At 34.8% G+C, this 19,630-nt stretch overlaps 1 protein-coding gene across 1 annotated transcript; it reads right to left on the reverse strand.

Annotated features, from left to right (window-relative positions):
- Nucleotides 1-309: 309 nt before the first annotated feature.
- LOC141597227 (VIN3-like protein 2) lies at nt 310-6,662 on the reverse strand. Its single transcript, XM_074417603.1, has 6 exons — nt 6,573-6,662; nt 6,339-6,431; nt 4,457-4,846; nt 3,936-4,230; nt 2,464-2,762; nt 310-1,331 (listed from the first exon to the last, which is right to left on the reverse strand). The coding sequence occupies exons 2-6, from the start codon at nt 6,355-6,357 to the stop codon at nt 526-528; spliced, it is 1,809 nt and encodes a 602-aa protein (XP_074273704.1). The 5' UTR covers nt 6,358-6,431; nt 6,573-6,662; the 3' UTR covers nt 310-525.
- Between the last annotated feature and the right edge of the window lie 12,968 nt (nt 6,663-19,630).

Raw genomic sequence — 19,630 nt, forward strand, 5'->3', positions numbered from 1 at the left:
TATAGTTTTCCGGATAAAAAAATTGGGTATTTCGGGCAAAATCTCAAACCTCAAGGACACCGCATGCATTATCCGTAAAATCTTCCCTCTGTTACCTCGAGATATGAGTTGGTTTTACTTTGGTTTGACATGGAATGGTTTGGAATATAATCATATATGTTAGGTACCAACTAATCCCAACACGGATGAACCGTTTGCCAAGTCTACTAGCAAACGGTTAGGCACCGGTAATAGAACCTTCTTAATGGCACAAACCAAACCCGACTCAAATGAGCCGTTTTCCAAGTTTACTTGACAAACAACCAGCACTAGAAGAAATATTAATTAAATTATAATGATGGTGTACCAATTATATCACAGTGCTTAATAGAAGAATGCCCTGTTGATAAATCGAAGTGATTACAAGAATGTAAAGTTACCAGCATGCTTTAGCAGTGCCAAAGAATCAGCTCAACCGAATCCTTCTATATGCCTTGAGGTCGAAAAAGATCAGTTACCTAAGAGCATCATTGACCCAAGTTTAGATCAATGCCAAAGCTTCAAGCATAAGCCGTGAGGGATGTCAGGAGATCGCTTGCTCGAGACTATTTCACCAAATGTATCTACAAGCTGCTCTGAGAGGGATACGGGATCTTCTATCAGAGTATCCACAAATGCCTTTACAATTCTGGTTTCCCGTGGAGTTGCCCTACTGCAGTACCAAGTCAAGAAGTTCTGTCTGAAACTTTTATCGATATGGCCCACACATTCAAGCCACCTGATCACTTTTATGTAGTACTCCAAGTTACTGCCAGCAAGGTCATTTCCATCGCCAACATGTTCCTCATCTCGAGTCTGAGATCGTCTTTTCTTCGATGAACTTCTCTCGTGTTCTTTCCCAAGATTACCATCTTTAGCTTTGCTCAAGGATTTTAAGCTTTCTTTTCGGTTAGGGGTTACCGGCAAACCAGTCTCCGGACCCACAGAAGGTTGCATCAACTGATCAGACTTGTCAAGGTCATTTGATCCCTTGTCAGTTTGACCATCTGACACAAGTCCAGTACCAAGTTGTGTAACATCAGATTGATCGATAGACCCGACTTTCCCAGTTGCATGCTCTTCATCGGACCCACAAGACGGGATTGGATTGTGACTGGCATCAGTGGAGTTGAGAGGCTCGTTGGATGAATCAGGATCAACCATTTTGTTGGTGGTCGTGTAATAGTCGAAATAATCTTCGGTTTTGTTTTCGTTCAAGTCACAGCAAGTTGTAATATTAGTTGTTTCGTCTTCTACAGAAGAAGGGCTAGAAAAACTGCTCCAATTAGTGGCCGGGCTATGAATTTGTGAATCTGCCAATGTTAGAATAAAGATGTCATGGTCTACTACAAAAGCCATACACAATTAAAGAAATTTATTCCTACCGAGATTTTCCGATCAGAAAATATATTGGCTCACAGGTAATCGCGTTGTTTTGTGCATATCAATATGAACTAGGCCATGGAGATCCCCAAAGTTAACCCCGTTGGACCTTCAGCATGGTGTTCAGCCATGGACCACGACCCAGAACTCCGACATCACAAACATCCTCAAAATCTAGTTGCCAGAGTTGAGCAAACCATAGAACATTAGTTTTGGCCTTTTGTGAAACCATCCTAGATCTTATTAATAAGCCTTAAACCTGAGAATAAATTGATCTCCAACCAAAACATTACAGAGATAACAAGGTCTCGTCACCTCAACGGCTCAACCTATGACGAGAACAGTCAATACATCTGATTTTTCGACTATGTGCCCTAATGGCACACACTAACAAGTTTCTCTTTTCTATTTTACCTTAAAACATATTTCATCTTCTAACAGTTTTCAAGTAAGGGCATATGTCTTAGTCACGGTTGTATGATTTGGGATATGATTTACCGATCCTTGAACAAAACTAAACAGATTAGAACGGAGTTCCATAGGGTACTAGGTCGTCATAGTGTTACTGGTTTTCAGTTGCCTATGTCCTCCTCCAAGCATTTCTACAGTGGGTTCGCTACTGAACTTGTTACACACCTAAGGAGGGTCATATCAACCCTGCCGTGAATTACACGAGGTAATATAGTACTCCCTCTGTCCCGGTCATTTGTTGTCCTTTTCCATTTTTGGGTGTCTCAGTCATTTGTTGTCCTTTCTATTTTAAGAATGAATTTGATGAGTAATTTGATCATTCCCATTCAATTTATTCCACTTGTCATTTAGTAATTGGTCTAATCCCCTTTCCTTGGTCTTTGTGCCAAAACCAAAGGACAACAAATGACCGGGACGGAGGGAGTAAATATTAGGGTATATTAAATGATGATAATTTGAAAATATACTACACACTACTAAAAGATTCTTTCATTAATTCGTAAGTGCACTTGGGCATACAACCAAAAACCCGCATTTCATTTTCATGTAGAAAAAAAATGAATAGACAATCAAGCAACTGTGTAAAATTACCTTGGTGGGATGGAGTGTAACAGGTAATCAAGTCAAAGGACTCCACAGCAGAAGCACAAAGTCTCTGAACCTCCTGACCTGAAGACATCCTATTCACAATGCCTCTACCCATCTTAACAGGTCCACCACTCAAGGTACCTAGTTCCGCTTCAAGTTTTCTAGCACCCTCGTCCACAGTTTCAGAAAGCTTCTGGTATATCTTTGTTCCACAAAGAAGCTTCTGGCTCAAGCAGATTCGATAACATAAGATGTCCACCCGCCTGGTTTCCTTTGCAACCATTAGCTGCTTTCTCCAGCATCTTCATATAAGTTGTTAATGATTTACATCAGTTTTTTAAGCAGTGTGGCCACATATAAACAAAATGCAATCACATGGTATTAAAATGCGCTATCGGTCAGACAGTCACAATAACAATCGGGCTCTATTAGTAACAAGATGTCGCGGACGTAATTTAGCAGGTTGCAGTCAATGCAGCCGTAATTGCTATAACGTTGACCAATGGGTTGAAACTTGAATCTTTCATTCCTTAAGATCTGAAGTTGGATTGGTTTATCCTGTTTATCATCTATCTTTTCTCTATCATGGCCTATTTTCTCACGAATACATACACCATTTGCAAATATACATGTTTCCCGATACTAATGTCCCAAAATTACATGTAGTGTATATCAAGTGCAAAATCAGAGGAACAGCAGCAATTATTTTAGATATTGGTTGATGGGATGGCCAGAAAATTCATAACGTAATGGGAGCATTATCATACGATGTGCAATCAACATGAACTAGTCCAAGTCACCAGATCAACTACTGATCAAGTATTTTGAATAAATTCCAAAAAGACATAAATGTCCTGAAAAATAATTCCTCACTACTACGGTAGTACCCCTTCTAGAGTTCTAGCTGACTCAACTTGATACACTCGAGCTACAAAATGCAATTTTCACATGCTAAAGACTACTACTACACCACAAAAGGCAAGTCAAATATAGAAGTAAAAGACTGCTCCATTACCTACCTAGCATCTCCATGTCTTGTGCAATTTAGGAACATAATGGGTTAAGCTAGAATCGGCATATTTGGGACTTCTTAGTTCTTACCCATGACTAGACAGACAAAACACAAGAGTTTTGAGTAGAAATCACAAAAAAAAGTATATGATAGACTATGTTATGCTGTATATCACAGTATCACACCATTAAAGAAGGTAACTTTCCATCAAAGGGAAAATCGTCCCACGATAACCAATACCAAACGGTAAAATAAGTATAGTGCGTTCGTCCTTGCTAAATATATTATCCGAATTAGCGAAGCACGCATCTAAATAATAAGTGGACTATCCAAAAAATACAGACAGAACACTACAAGCAAACAAGAAATTTAGTCAGTTCAAACTTCCAACAGTATTTGCTGAACGGAGCAAGAAAACCTTACAATAGAAAATTGATGAAAAACAAAACATAGCAAGTATTACCTCATCAGATCATTCATCTTTCCACAAGAAACGCAATAGAAGGCCCCGTCCAACTGAGCAACACGCCCGTCTCTTGCAATGCCAGCTCTTCCATGTTCTAGGGCACATTCCAGATGACATGACAAGTTACATGCATCACCCGGAAAAGGAGGGTCGGAGCCGCAAGTCAGCCATAAGCTAGGATCCTTGTTGTCATCATACTTATGACAGATACAACAAGTGCACCTCTTGCAAAATACATCCCCATTGTTGAATCTAGCTTTGCAAGCAGAATTTTTGCAATATGTAGCACAACCTGAATATGATGGAATAAGCAAAATGAATTAAATGACTCACTAAACGCTTTATCCTACTTGTACCATGAAATAGCAGAGTATCAATGCAGTTTATGACAATTTCCATTGCGGGTCATCTACAAATAGTCTCTCAGTATTTAGACACATAGGTAAGGCTGCATACATAAGACCCCTCTATCACAGACGGGAGTCATTTAGGCACTAGGGTTGATGTTGTTGCAATACCTGTATCACCATCGGTGTTGCAGGCAGAAATATTGGTAGCAGAAGCAGAATTGAGAAGACGGTAAAGATGTTCCGGTTTCCTTGACGACCTCTTTGACCTCTTTTGAGAAACTGAAGGCGAAGGATGTGGTTCACAAACTACACTCTCATGATCTCGTGAATTATTTTCAGAAACCACTTTTAGTAGTTGTTCTATCATTTTCAGCTTGGTCAGACCAGTATATTTTCTCTCCTTCCCCATCTCTGCACACAAAATCTGCAAAATATCCTGCCGGCTCCAAGTTTGTAACATCGCTTCAGCACCATGTGACCACTTTGCTAATTCATACACAATGTCTCTTCTCTTCTCCATACTCAACTTATGGCATTTTGTTGGATCAAACACATCCCCTGATAAAATTATACAGAATAAGCCAAGAGACACGTAATTTGGACACTTCACCAAACAACACCCAAAAGGCAATGATGAAAGTCAAGGAACAAAATAGGTAATAGTTTGTCTATTTCTTCGGATTCACTACATTTTACTTTCAAAAACATTCACAATAAATCACGATATTTTCACTTCAAGTAAGAAATAACCCACAAAACACTACCATGTGATTGTGGGATTCAATCTTCTCTCACAGATTTTTTACCTCCTAAAACCCCGGTCCAAAAGCAAATGTAGTGTTTTCAAGTGAATATGGAGAGGATGTGCCAAAGGGACCAATAATTGAAATTCATGGAAGACTACAAAGACACTTCCAAATTCCAATATAAGCAAATATTTGCCGATGTCGAGTACCATTTAGTCAGTTACCATACAAGAGGTTCAACGGTCAAATACCAAACAAATGCATAGAAATGGAGAAGATGACGAGATTTAGTTGATAAACTTTGTTGAAGCGCTTCAACTCGGGTAGTACTCAAATAGAAGTTCAAGCCACTTAGAAATTAGAATATACTCTTACCAAGAGTTACAGCAATGCCATGACCATGTCCGCCGTGAAACAGCAATAGACTAAGAACTATAAAAAGATTCAAAGAATATAGCTTGCCACTATCTTATGGAAAGAGTCATATAATATACCTAAAAGCCTAACTTGGTTGACCTTAACAAACAACACCTAACCACTTCCATAAACTAGTAAGCTAGTATAGGTAGGACCGAAACAGCCGTAGATGCCGGAAATAGCTCACCATCAGAATCATCAAAAAGCGATCAACATGCAAGTTATACAGCCTCACATATGATACCAATGCAAAAAGACCTCTTTTTTGTGGACATGGGTTGAAAAGGGATCTAATGTAATGGCCAATCTTTGAAAAGGAATAAATACCCACTTATCAAAAGCAATCAAAAAATGAAATTTACCAAGGAATGTCAATGAAAAGAGGTAAAACCCAGAACTCATTTAACTGAGATTCCACATCGCAAATTCTTATTTGTGACCGTCACAAGGTTCTGGTGATTCACACCCGATTTAAATTATGCTAAAAAGTAAAGACGGTTGTGAGTCGTCACAAGCAAGACTTGCTGATCCCACATTTACAATTCTCAAAGGATGGAGTAAATAGTAAATACCCATTTATCAAAATCAATCAAAAAATGAAATTTACCAAGGAAAGCCCATAAATTAGGTAAAACCCCATTAATTAAGATCCCACATTTACAATTCACAAGGAATTTTTATTAACAACCCAGAAAAGCTAATCAATTAATTCAATTGAAAACAAGATGTATTTGATCACACAAAATAAAATATGCAGATTAATCATATAAATTGAAATGAAACCATCAATATAAATCAGCATTACCATCTTCAACAAGGTTAATAATAATTACAGACAGTATAATAATCTGGAATATAATAATGATAATAATCAAACAAGAACTTACCCACAAAAGATGAATCCATAATAATTGTTCAATTAACAAGCTTGCTAAAAAAACCCAACAAATCCAATATTCATAACCTATGCTTCATATTTTCTGTATAACAAAAAATTAATCAACAATTTAATAGATAAATTAACAATTTAACAATAATGAAGTAAATATAATGCATGAAACAAACAAATTTATTTAATACTTAGTGTAGAAGAGAAAGAGTGAAGAAAAGATGATATATACCAAAAGAGAAGCAAAGGTTAAAAAATAGGGATGGAGTTGTTGATAGTAAGCATTAAAGCTTAGAATTGAGATGGGACCAATACATTTCATGATTTCATGGGTTTATATATATTTTTAGAAATAAGACAGATTCTGGGAATCTCCACCTATGATTTATTGTTGGTAAATGGTAACTTGGGTCAAACACTCCCACACTAGGCTTGAACAATGAACAGGTCAGTTTGGCTCGACCCGACTCAATCCGCTTTGTGGGACATTGTTCAATAACGTGTGCGGTTGTCTAGTAGCCTGTCCCGATCTGCCCCTAAACCGTGTCAGGCAAGGGATGGATCCTGCATTCCAGTTAACCAGTCAGATCAGAGTCCCCTAAGAAAAATGGGCTCGTGAGCCATCTCGCTCCCCTTGCACGAGCTGGTTCAAGGCCTAGTCGGCTTAGCCCGATCCAACCCTAACCGAGTCGTGGGAGAACACCTACGCATTGTAATGTGTTCTAATCATTAAACGTGTAAATACTTCTTTTTTATCCATCTTTTATATAGTATCAAATACTTCCGTTTGATATAACAGGGAAAGAAATAGGTTTCTAACCATTAATTTCAAACAAATTAATAGTAGAATCTAATACAGATGCTTGTGTAGAACGGTTAGTTGATTTTACATAAGAATATTGTTTTAAAAAAAGGTATTTGATTGAAATCAATTACATAAATCTGGAACTTCTTGTTGGGAAAAAAACTCGTATTTCCCTCTTTGTGTAATTACGGGAAAAATAAATAAATAGTGAATAAAATAATTAGACAAAGACAAAATAGAATTTTTGGCTACGCGGAAAAACCCAAATAGGTAAACAACCGCGGGACGAGTAGTCCAATTCTTCCACTATAATATTTGTAGTAGGATTACAAGTCATCACCTTAATAACGTGAATATCTCTCACTATTAACAGTGGTTTTCTTCTCTCACAAAACTCTCACAATAATAATACTAATTATTGTGGATTAATAATATATGTTTTGTATTTGTGGTTGATGAAATAAGCTCTCTAATCTCATGTATATATAGGTGATCATGAGAGAGTAACATATGCTTCCTTAATAGCTCATATGAATGTTTCTCATACATTCATTCAATAAGGAGTTTTTGTGTATTGAAGAAATGAACGCATCAACCATTCAATAAATGAGTTTCATCTTATGTGAAACATCTTGATTCACTTATTGTGTTAACTCCCTTAATTAAAGAGAGAATAACCCAACAAATCTCCTCCTTCTCGATTTAATTGGAGGGCACCACTACACCGGAACCATCACAACAATCATCGAACTTCTTTGTTGATATGGTCTGGGTCATCATGTCGGACCAATTGTCATCAGTGTGAACTTTATCAAGTTGAAGTTTCTTTTCTTCTAACACATCTCGAATCCAATGATATCGAACATCGATGTGTTTGGATCTTGAATGGTAGGCTGGATTTTTAGCTAAGTGAATAGCGCTTTGATTATCACAAAGTAGAACATATTCTTCTTGCTTTTGACCAAGTTCTAGCAAGAAATTCTTCAGCCATAACATTTCCTTACAAGCTTCGGCGGCTGCAATATATTCGGCCTCGGTAGTTGACAAGGCAACACATTTTTGCAGTTTTGACTGCCAAGATACAGCTCCCCCTGCAAAAGTAGTCAAATAACCCGATGTCGATTTTCTGGAGTCGACGTCGCCTGGCATGTCTGCATCACAATAACCTTTTAGCAAAGGTTCGCCTTTTCCAAAACATAAGCATCTATTGCTCGTTCCCCGGAGATATCTAAATATCAATTTCACAGCGGACCAATGTTCCTTTCCGGGATTAGATAAATGGCGACTAACTACTCCGACTGCATAAGCAATGTCGGGTCTTGTACATATCATGGCATACTAAGACTGCCAACAGCGGAAGAATAAGGGACATTATGCATCTCGAATCTTTCATTCTCACTAACTGGGCTTTGCTTCTTGCTGAGTTTGATATGTCCAGGAAGTGGCATACTAACCGGCTTGGCATTGTTCATCTTGAATTTCTCAAGGACTTTCTCAATATATTTCTCTTGGGATAACCACAAGTGTTTCTTCTCTCGGTCACGAATAACTTTTATCCCAAGGATCTGTCTCGCCGGACCCAAATCTTTCATAGCAAATGATTTGCTTAGAGCTTTCTTGAGCGATGTAATTTTCAGCTTATCTTGCCCAACAATTAACATATCATCAACATATAATAACAGTATAATGAAATCACCACTTGCATACCTCTTCATGAAAACACAATGATCAGTCTGTGTTTTGTTAAAACCGTGCTCGGTCATGAAGGAATCAAATTTCTTATACCATTGTCGTGGTGCTTGCTTTAAACCATAAATACTTTTGTTAAGACGACAGACGAGATTTTCTTTACCTGGTTTTTCGAATCTTTCAGGTTGCTCCATATAAATATCCTCGTCAAGATCTCCATGTAAGAATGCAGTTTTCACATCGAGTTGCTCAATCTCCAAATCTAGACTAGCAGCTAGACCCATTACAACTCGGATGGATGACATCTTCACAACAGGGGAAAATATCTCATCAAAATCAATCCCCTTTTTCTGATTGCATCCCTTAACAACAATTCGAACTTTGTATCGAGGTTTAGGATTGTTCTCTTCATTCTTGAGCTTGAACACCCATTTACATCTCAACGCTCGTTTTCCTTTAGGCAACTCCACTAGATCATAAGTGTAATTCTCATGCAAGGATTGCATTTCTTCTTTCATAGCTTTCTCCCATTCTTCTTTATGATCGCTGGTTAGCACTTCTCGATAATTCTGAGGCTCCCCTGCATCAACGATAATTTCATACTCTTCTTCACTATATCTAGTGGATGGACGTTGTTCTCTACTTCCACGACGTGGTTCAGGTTGAACCTGAGCATTTATATCATCTGCTTCAAGCTGTTCAATATTCTGATCATGATTTTGTTCTCTTTCTTCTCTCCCTACATCATCTGGTACCACGGGGGATGGTGAAGAATTATCACGAACAATAATGAGGCTGAGACTTCTCAGACTCCTTGAGGTCTTCTATTGTTTGATCCTCGAAAAATACAACATCTCGGCTTCTCACGACCTTTCTTTTGACTGGATCCCATAATCTATAGTCAAATTCATCTTTGGGTGAGCCAAGGTAAATACATTGCCTGGTTTTTGAATCAAGTTTGGCTCGCTCGTTCTTTGGAATGTGGACGAATGCGCGACAACCAAATACCTTCAGGTGATCATAACATATCTTCTTTCCCGACCATACTTCATCGGGATTGCCTCTATTTAAAGAGTTTGATGGCGAGAGATTGATAATATCAATAACAGTCTTCACAGCTTCTCCCCAATATGAGTTTGGGAGTTTTGCGTGAGATAACATACATCGAACTCTTTCACAAATAGACTGATTCATTCTTTCAGCTATGCCATTTAGCTGAGGTGTCTTCGGAGGAGTCTTTTCTAGTCGAATGCCAAAAGACTTGCAATAATCTTCAAATGGACCACGGTATTCACCACCATTATCAGCACGGACGCACTTTAACTTCTTACCCGTCTGACGTTCCACCATGGCATGAAATTTCTTAAAGGATTGGAGTACTTGGTATTTGGTTTTCAACAAATATAACCAAACGTTTCTCGAATGATCATCAATAAATGTGACAAAATAAGATGCACCTCCTTGAGATTTTTCAGTCATAGAGCAAACGTCAGTATGAACCAAATCTTGGATATATTTTCTTCTAGATGGCGAACTGGATCTTTAAATGAGACTATATGCTGCTTTCCTGCTAAGTAGTGTGTACAGGGATCAAGAGATTTACCTTTCACCTTTGGTAATAGGTCTTTTTGTGAGAGAATTTGTAATCCTTTCTCACTCATATGTCCTAACCTTTTATGTCATAGTTCTAAGGAAGAATTATTATGAGCAATATTTGCCTCCCCCTTGAATAGGCGCCCATGGGTGAAATATAAGGGTACCTTCTTTCTTTCCTCGAGCGACAATCATATTACCATTGGTGAGCTTCCACTTTCCATCACCAAAGTAATTCATATACCCAACATCATCAAGTTTACTAGCTGACATCAGATTAAGCCGCATATCGGGTACATGTCTCACATCCTTCAACATAAGCTTACAACCAGTACTAGTCACTAGTTGAATATCTCCTAAGCCAACAATTTTGCTTGTGACTTGATTTCCCATTTTCACCGTACCGAAATCACCTTTCTTGTAGGATATACCATTCATGTGGGGTGATGTGAAATGATGCACCTGAATCGACAATCCATAGGCTTTCATCAGAAGCTAAATTGAGATAATTGTCTTCTCCGATTATAAATATATCGGTTTCTTCCTCAATTGCGACAGCGTGGTGCTTGGTTCTTCTTTCTTCTTTGGGTCAATTTGATCTGGCTTGACCGTACCATTTTTCTGGTCTCTCTTCAGATTTTGACATTCGGGTTTTCTATGACCCGGTTTACCACAATAATAACAAGTGACGCTTGCTCTAGAACGAGATTTGGATCGTCCTCTTGACTTGTCACGCCCCTTGTTTCTAGAGTTATCACGATTTTCACTTCTGCCTCTGTTTTCAACAACATTAACATCTGAATCTGTTGAAATACCACGCTCCTTTCTCCTTGCTTCTTCATTTAGAAGACTGTCAGTAACGACATCCATGGTGAGATTTCCTTCAAGGGATGAGTTACTGGGTGTAACAACTAAAGTGTCCCAACCCTCAGGAAAAGAGCTTAAAAGCAATAGTGCTTGTAGCTCATCATCAATCTTCATATCCACCTTAGTTAACTGGTTTACAAGACCCTTGAAATTGTTCAAGTGTTTAATCATGCCTTGACCATCTTTATAATCTAACTTCACCAATCGTCTTACGAGAAGAGCTTTATTTCTAGGAGTTTTCTTTTGAATCATAGATTCAAGTTTTGACCATAATTCATGGGCATTAGTGAAAGTAGCCACATGCTCAAATAAATTTCGGTCGATATATTTACGTATCATAGCGACCGCTTTCCGATTAAGGAGATCCCAATCTTTGTCTGATTTTCCTTCCGGCTTGTCTTCACTAATGATAGGCTCATACAAATCTTTACAATATAAATGATCCTCCATCATCGGTTTCCAATAGGAATAATTATCAGCCGTGAGTTTAAACATATCACCATCATAATGAGCGATGGTATTCTCCATAATAATACACAAGAGAAAATATAATCAGCCCACTAACGTGGCTCTGATACCACTGTTGGGAAAAAAACTCGTATTTCCCTCTTTGTGTAACTACGGGAAAAATAAATAAATAGTGAATAAAATAATTAGACAAAGACACAATAGAATTTTTGGTTACGCGGAAAAACCCAAATAGGTAAACAACCGCGGGACGAGTAGTCCAATTCTTCCACTATAATATTTGTAGTAGGATTACAAGTCGTCACCTTAATAAGGTGGATATCTCTCACTATTAACAGTGGCTTTCTTCTCTCACAAAACTCTCACAATAATAATACTAATTTTTGTGGATTAATAATATATGTTTTGTATTTGTGGTTGATGAAATAAGCTCTCTAATCTCACGTATATATAGGTGATCATTAGAGAGTAACATATGCTTCCTTAATAGCTCAAATGAATGTTTCTCATACATTCATTCAATAAGGAGTTTTTGTGTATTGAAGAAATGAACGCATCAACCATTCAATAGATGAGTTTCATCTTATGTGAAACATCTTGATTCACTTATTGTGTTAACTCCCTTAATTAAAGAGAGAATAACCCAACACTTCTATCATCAAAACATAGATCTGGACAGTGGGTCGGGCTTGGAAGTGGGTCGAGTTATTATAAGGGGTGAGTTCGAACCCACACCACTGGCTGGGAGACTGGGGGTGTGTATGTGGGTTGGGACCGAGGTGGGTGTGATGGTTTGAGCCGGCCCGGCTAGACAAGGAGATTGGTGAAGTCTATCTATTCGAAATAAAACCGATTCAATTTCACTCAATATGAAGAAGAATCAAAAAACCTTTTTAATAAACATAAGGAAATGCAAGAGACCTATAAAGAGGCAATAAGTCTCCCTTATAACGGGTATATCTGTCACAAACTTATGACGGGTCAAGTATCTCCCACTTGTGTAGATAAGATAAGTTTAGGGAATTACAAAGTATTTGTCTTTACCTACTCAAGTGAGTAGTATTTGATTCGTCATAAGCTTGTGATGGATATGTTCGTCACAAATGAGGATTTGTGAAAGAGGAGGGTATAGTGGAGTAGTGTAAAAGACTCAAAGTAGGAGTAAACAACCGGTTGCACTCTGCATTTCGTCTTTTATTTCTTCTTTAATCACATTCACCAACTTGTTTATCTCCTTACTTTCTCTCTTTTCGTCGCTTCAAGATTTTGTGCTACTCGTAGCTTTTTGTTTACTTTTCTTGCAAAATCTAAACATTATATTTTGACAACTCGGACCAACCATTCTATTAAATACGAATAATACTGAAGAGGTCTTAACCTAGCTAGTGGTTACGATAATGACATTGTGACAATAGGTAATGGCCTAATGGGTTGGTTGAATCTCAAATGAAAGAGTTATATTGAAATACGATTGACCATAAAGGGGTGCATGCAGCCATGCAAGGCAAGTCGTAGTGCTATTCCTTATCATTACCGATTGAGCCGTTGAGGCCTGAGGGTCAGGATTTTGTTTGGGGACAAAATAACGAGTCAAGATTTATTTAAACGAGATACTTCAATTTTTGTCTTTTATTGAGTAATTTTAATACAATCCACTTAACTAGTTGTCCTAGTTATCGATCGCATCTTGTCGTAAAATTTACTTGAAAAGTGAATTTTACTCTATAATTAGTAGAATTATAAAATTAGTAACGAACAACTTTAGAACGTATATAAAATTGTTGTCAACCATTATAATTGAGAAAAGATACCAAATAATATTGGGCATTTTTTTTAAAAAAATCATTAAAAGGCTATTCGATTTGTTGGTTCATGAAAATGACACGTATTAGCAATTAGCAATATAGTAAAAGCAATCATATGCATAATGGCTCTTTTAATTATCGATAATATATAATATACACACAAATAATAGGCTAATTTTTTAAATCAGTAGACTGAATATCCACGTGACAAGCACTTAGCTAGTTTAAGAGAGAAAAGTCGATATAGATTATTCTATAGGAAAAAAGAAAGTGAAGGCTGAGCCGCTGAAGATGGACAAAGCCGAAAGAGTAACACTCGTGTCTGGTTATCAGCTTATGTAAAGCCAAATAAGACTATAACCCTATTTGATAAATAGTGAATTAATTTCAATATAAGCAGATTGTAAATGACAGATTTTATCAGAAGGTTTGACTAGCATATTACAATTAGCATAATTAATTTGAGTGTTTGGTAATTGACAAATTAAGATTAGTAGATTGTTAATTTTCTTTGTAAAATTGAGTAAACTTTTCTATTTTACAATATGTTAACCAATATGTTGGGGTAAACAGCATATTGTAAAACAACATATTGACCCCAAATATGTTGTTTCAATATGCTCATTACCAAACACTAAAATTAGCATATTGATTGGTCAAACATGCTAAAACCCTTGAATATGCTAAAAATCGGTCAATATGTCGTTTACCAAACACCCCCATATAAGTCTATAACACTAGAATTCTGTTAAAACGGATTTTTGAACCTGTGCTGTAGTTAAAAATAGTACTTCCTCCATCTCGCGCGGTGAATAATTTGCATTTACTGTATTTTTCCTTACAAAATAAAGAAAATAAACTATTATTAAAATAGTGGGAATAGTCTATCTATTAAATTGCCATGATAGAACGGTTGGTAAGGGCACTCTTATCAATCATGTCTAATGGTAAGGGCACTCTTCTCAGTTACTATTATCTTTAATAAGTCTTTAACAAGTGATTAGGTTTGATTTCTGACTCTTTCGAATGAAAAATTCAACTTAGAAAGAGTATATCCATTAAATTCCCTTAATTACCTTAGAAGAAATTGACCCAACAAAAAATTGGTCATGGAGACACTTTAATTTGCTTTCATATAAGAAGTGTCAAGCCATTCTTGGAAAATAATCTATGTTGCCAATAGGGTAAAATTATTGGTGAGTTACAAGACTCACTCAAGACTCTCAATAATCTAACATAGTCTTGACAAAATTTTAAATTGAGTCTTAAAAATCCAAGGCTCAACTTAAAACTCTACGTGAGTCTTGACCCCATTTTTAAAGGAAATTATCTAATGAGTGTATCCTGTTATATTATTTTGTGGCCTTTTTTTAAACCCCACATTTTCTTAAATGAATAAAAAAAGTAGAGTTTTAAGTGAGTTTGACTGATAATGTATAGAGTCTAAGTTGGGACTGAGGTGAGTCTAAATAATAAAAAATTAATAAAAATTAATGAAAAACTGATGTGACAGAGGTTTTTTTTTTTTTAAAAAAAAAAGTTTTCTTGATAATCATAACCTAAGGTTTTGTCCGATATAAAATTGTCTTAAGAACGAATAAAAGAAACAAAAAGTTAAAGTCATACATAATCATAATTTTCATTCACTAAAGTGACGAATGATTGATTTACTAAAAATTGTTGAATGATATTGGGTTGCCGTCCCAAGCATTGCCATAAGTGGATGTTCTCTTGTTTATTGGTCACAAGTCACTAGACAAATCAATTAACTAACACTACTTGTATAGTCTTATGCAATCATGGATGTTTGTAAAATGTGTAATGTGGTTGCTACATTTTCCTTTGGAAACCTTCATCCACAGATTAAATTTAAAAGAAAATTAGGTTAACACTATGTAGTTGAAATTATTTTGTTCTTTCCAAGTCCGAAAAGTTAAGTTACTAAAAATTGATTATTTATACGTATAACTCTGTACAATTTATATGATTTACAGGGTAGTAGTTATTCTGTATATACTAACTTAAGACGTATTTTGATAATTTTTTAGCTTTCCACATAGATTTTGAGCTCGACTGTATGTAGGTATTAGAACTAATTGTATAACCCTATTTTCCTGTTTAGTGCTACTGATATTTTTTACAGAATATAATATTTATTGGTTGCGACCTTGCAAGCATGATCACTAGAATTAATGTCACATTATTATGTACACTAATCTTTCAAAACCTCCGATCACATACGAACTTACGAAGTATAAGACAAGCTCTACTAGGCCAAAATAACTAATGTTCTTTAACAACAAAAAGTTACATAAAACTGATATTTATCTATTTAAGAAAGTGGTATTGAATTTGACGTCTTATTTATAGTAAGAGCAGTAGATCACTATGCTTTATAAGAATGGCCTCTTTCTGATTTGGGTCAGACAAGGCCCCAACTCACAAGTAAAGATGACAATTCACGCCAAGTCGCCAATCCCAATTGAAATCAAATCGACTTGAAAAAAATCCGATCGAAATCCACTTTATGGAAATCGTTTACTATTTAAAAACCTGAACCAAATCCACTCATACATGAACATGAACCAAACTATGTTTACTAAGGATGACCTCTTTCTGATTGGGTTTGGACTTAATAAGCGATTCACTAAGTCGGGTTTTAATCTCGCAAATCTTAATCCAACCTGATTTATTGCCATCCATCTAGTCATAACTCATCTTTAGGTTGTGACTAAGAGGGGACGGTATGATGGAATTTGGAGGGAAAATTAGATGTTTGGGCTTGTTACGTTTATGCCATAATGGCCTGAAGTTTAGTAGGATACTTGAGCCAGGCTGGGTGTGAGTTGCACCATGGGGGTAGGATTGGGCTCAGAAGCATTGGCAGAGTGTGACCCGGCCCATGTACTAAGTTACCAATGAAGAAGTGGATTTTGTGGTATATCGCAAATAACAAATTGTTTAATGAGACGGTCTTTTATCATAAGACCGGCCTGTTATCTGGAAGCCCAAAACTTGAAAAGCAAATCACTAATATGCGCTCCACCTTTCTCAAACTTTCTGAGTCTATGGCTACCTTTCCCCTACTACAGTACTACGCCTTCCCCGAGTCAATTTACACCCTGCACATGATCCTGCCACCTACAAACGACGACTCCCACTGTAACCCCATACATCGACTCCAACTCCTCTACACAAACATCATCTCACGGCAATTAATTTATTATTTGAAACAATAAACATTCAATTTTCAAACTAAAATTGAAAGTTATCAATCTAAAAACCATTCTTGCATAAATTAAAGCATGTAATACTGTAAACTTGTGTATTGAAAAGAAATAGAACAAATACTTGAGTTTTCAAAATTAAAGCTTTGTGTTTTGAAGTGAAAACCTTTAGATGTTGAATTATGTGTATGGAGTATGGACTAATTATAGTTATGAATTAACTATACAAGAGTTTTGAATTAATTTGAACCTCATAATTTTAAATTTAAAACTCAAAGTTCTCAGGTTAAAAGCATGATTATTTACATTAAAAATAAATAAAGATTTGAACTTCATAATCTATAAAATATTATTAAAAGGCTAGCCTAAAAATGCCACATAGACAATGCACATAGGATGAAAAAAAGTCACATACACAATAACAATATGACTTGGCAAACTAATATGACATACATTATCAATTTATTATTATATTGCATTAATTTAATTCACTTATTTTCTTTAAAAATCCATCCATATTTCATTAGTTTTAAATTTAATTAACTAAAAAAACTATAATAAAAAAAATACGCATTAACTATAAGTTAATAATTTCAAGATATTTCATATGGAGTAGTATTATATGTATTCGAAATAAAAAAAACCTGAATATATAAGAAATTAAGAACGAAAAAGAATAAATGAAGTTAAAAAAAAATTGTATTGTCACTAATTCACTATTGTTTTTTTTAAAGGCATTAATTCACTATTATTATTACTAGAAAAAAAAAAACAATAATATGCCATAACTTTGTTGTATATAGAGATGTTTTACAGAACTAATTAATCAACAAATGAGTATTAAAGATCATATAAAATATTTTCTTAGGAAAATATAAAATATTTGGAAAATAAATATTTATTTAATTTAAGTAATTTACATACAAATTTTGTAAATACTTAACTGAAATTATAGACTAATAATAGAATTTTAAAAGGGTAGTAATACCATGTATTTAGTTCATGAAATTATTTCACGTAAAGGATAAGGTTTTATAAAAAAAAAACATAAATTGCATTGTTTAGCAATATATTTAGTAAGTAAACTAAAATAATTATATTTATAATTTTGTGTTCATGGTGAACTTAAACGAGCCCTTCTCCATTCCACTTTTATTGTTTAATTATCCTTTAAAATTTATTCCAAATTAATTGTTTTTTCGAAATCTATACAATAATATAAAAAGCCTAGATTGAGTAGCTAATAGAAAGACATGTGACGTAATACAAGTTATACAATAACATAAAAATGCTAGATTGAGTAGCTACAATTATATGCTAGATCAAAAATTAATGAAAAAATAAATTAAAAACAAAATACAAAAAGGCAAAGTAGTAATCAATATATTATAATCATTTATCCTACGTAAACTTTCATCTTCCAAACATTACTCTATTTCATAATTACAATTTATTCCTCTTTAATACCAAACTTTTCATATTCCATAATTATGAAACCATCAACAAATTTTACCTATAAAATAAGATTAGTAGATGAGAATCTAGCTTACCTATTTGTTTTCATTTGATTGAACTTTTTTTTAAAAAAAAAAAATATCTTTCTTTTGTGGTGAAATGAACGAGAAATGAAGAGATAAGAGAAAAATAGAAGAAAAAAGAATGTATAATTAACAAGCATTTATATCGTATTGTTCGTTTTTGGTGTTGTCGAATGTTGATGATGACACTTGAGATTATTGATGATCGATGATCGAATATATATCACCATCCATTGTGGCGAAAGAATGTCCAACTTTGGTGAATGAAACTCTAGCTTGATCAAATTGTACCCTTAACTTTTTTGTCTCACACATTCTTAAGAACAATGTAATGTTTTGGAATTTTTTTAATGTATTCATTAATTAATAATGTGTAGTTAATTTGTTGGGATTAACAACATATTACATATGTATTGAATAAAATTTATATTTTGCTCGTACTTTGACTATCAAATAGTAACATATTTTTTTATTTTTGAATTTTTGAAGTGAGAATATTGCAGTAATATCGATGTTTTTTTATCTCGATCTATTATATCCATCTCATTTATTTTTTTTATTTGATTAAATGTTACAACGGTTAAGTGAAAATGAGTGAAGAATAGTTTAATTTTTCAATATAATTATTATTTTCAAACATAAAATATAACTATGGTTGATGTTACTTACTATTTTATGATATCATCATTTTAATAAAGTTATAAACTAGAAAAAATATCATTTAAATGTCGAGTAAATACAATATCATTTGGCTATAGATAACAAATAAGAATAATATAAACATGATGCAATAACAAATAAACAATAAAGAATGATGTAAGTATCAAGACACTATAAGAAAATAAAAAAAAAAATTACGTGAGCAAATAATTATTAATGACGAGCTAGAAAAGTCACGTGATTTTCACGGAAAATCTATACAATATTTTAAAAAGATAAAACTAAGCATTTTACTAAGTAATGTCTCCTATCAAAAGTCATCTTGAATTGTGATGTGTCACATGCATATAATTAGTGAAAATAAAAATAAAATTTATGTTGTACAAAAGAATGTAAATGTCAATAAACTTTTTAGTTTCCTCTTATCTTTATAGCTATTAATAATTAATAATTAATTTACTCTACTAATTTGACATCTAAATCATTTCTTAGTTGATTTTTTGGCTTCCCCTCCTCATTTATACTACCTATACACATTGTCATATTTTTGCCACTAAAACTTGGGAGAGACGGTCTCTCACTAAGTTATTGAGAGACCAATCTTTCGTACCCTTTTATTTGTATTTTGTACCTTTTTA

This window comes from Silene latifolia, chromosome 8 (genome assembly GCF_048544455.1).
Source record: "Silene latifolia isolate original U9 population chromosome 8, ASM4854445v1, whole genome shotgun sequence".
Taxonomy (NCBI): Eukaryota; Viridiplantae; Streptophyta; class Magnoliopsida; order Caryophyllales; family Caryophyllaceae; genus Silene; species Silene latifolia.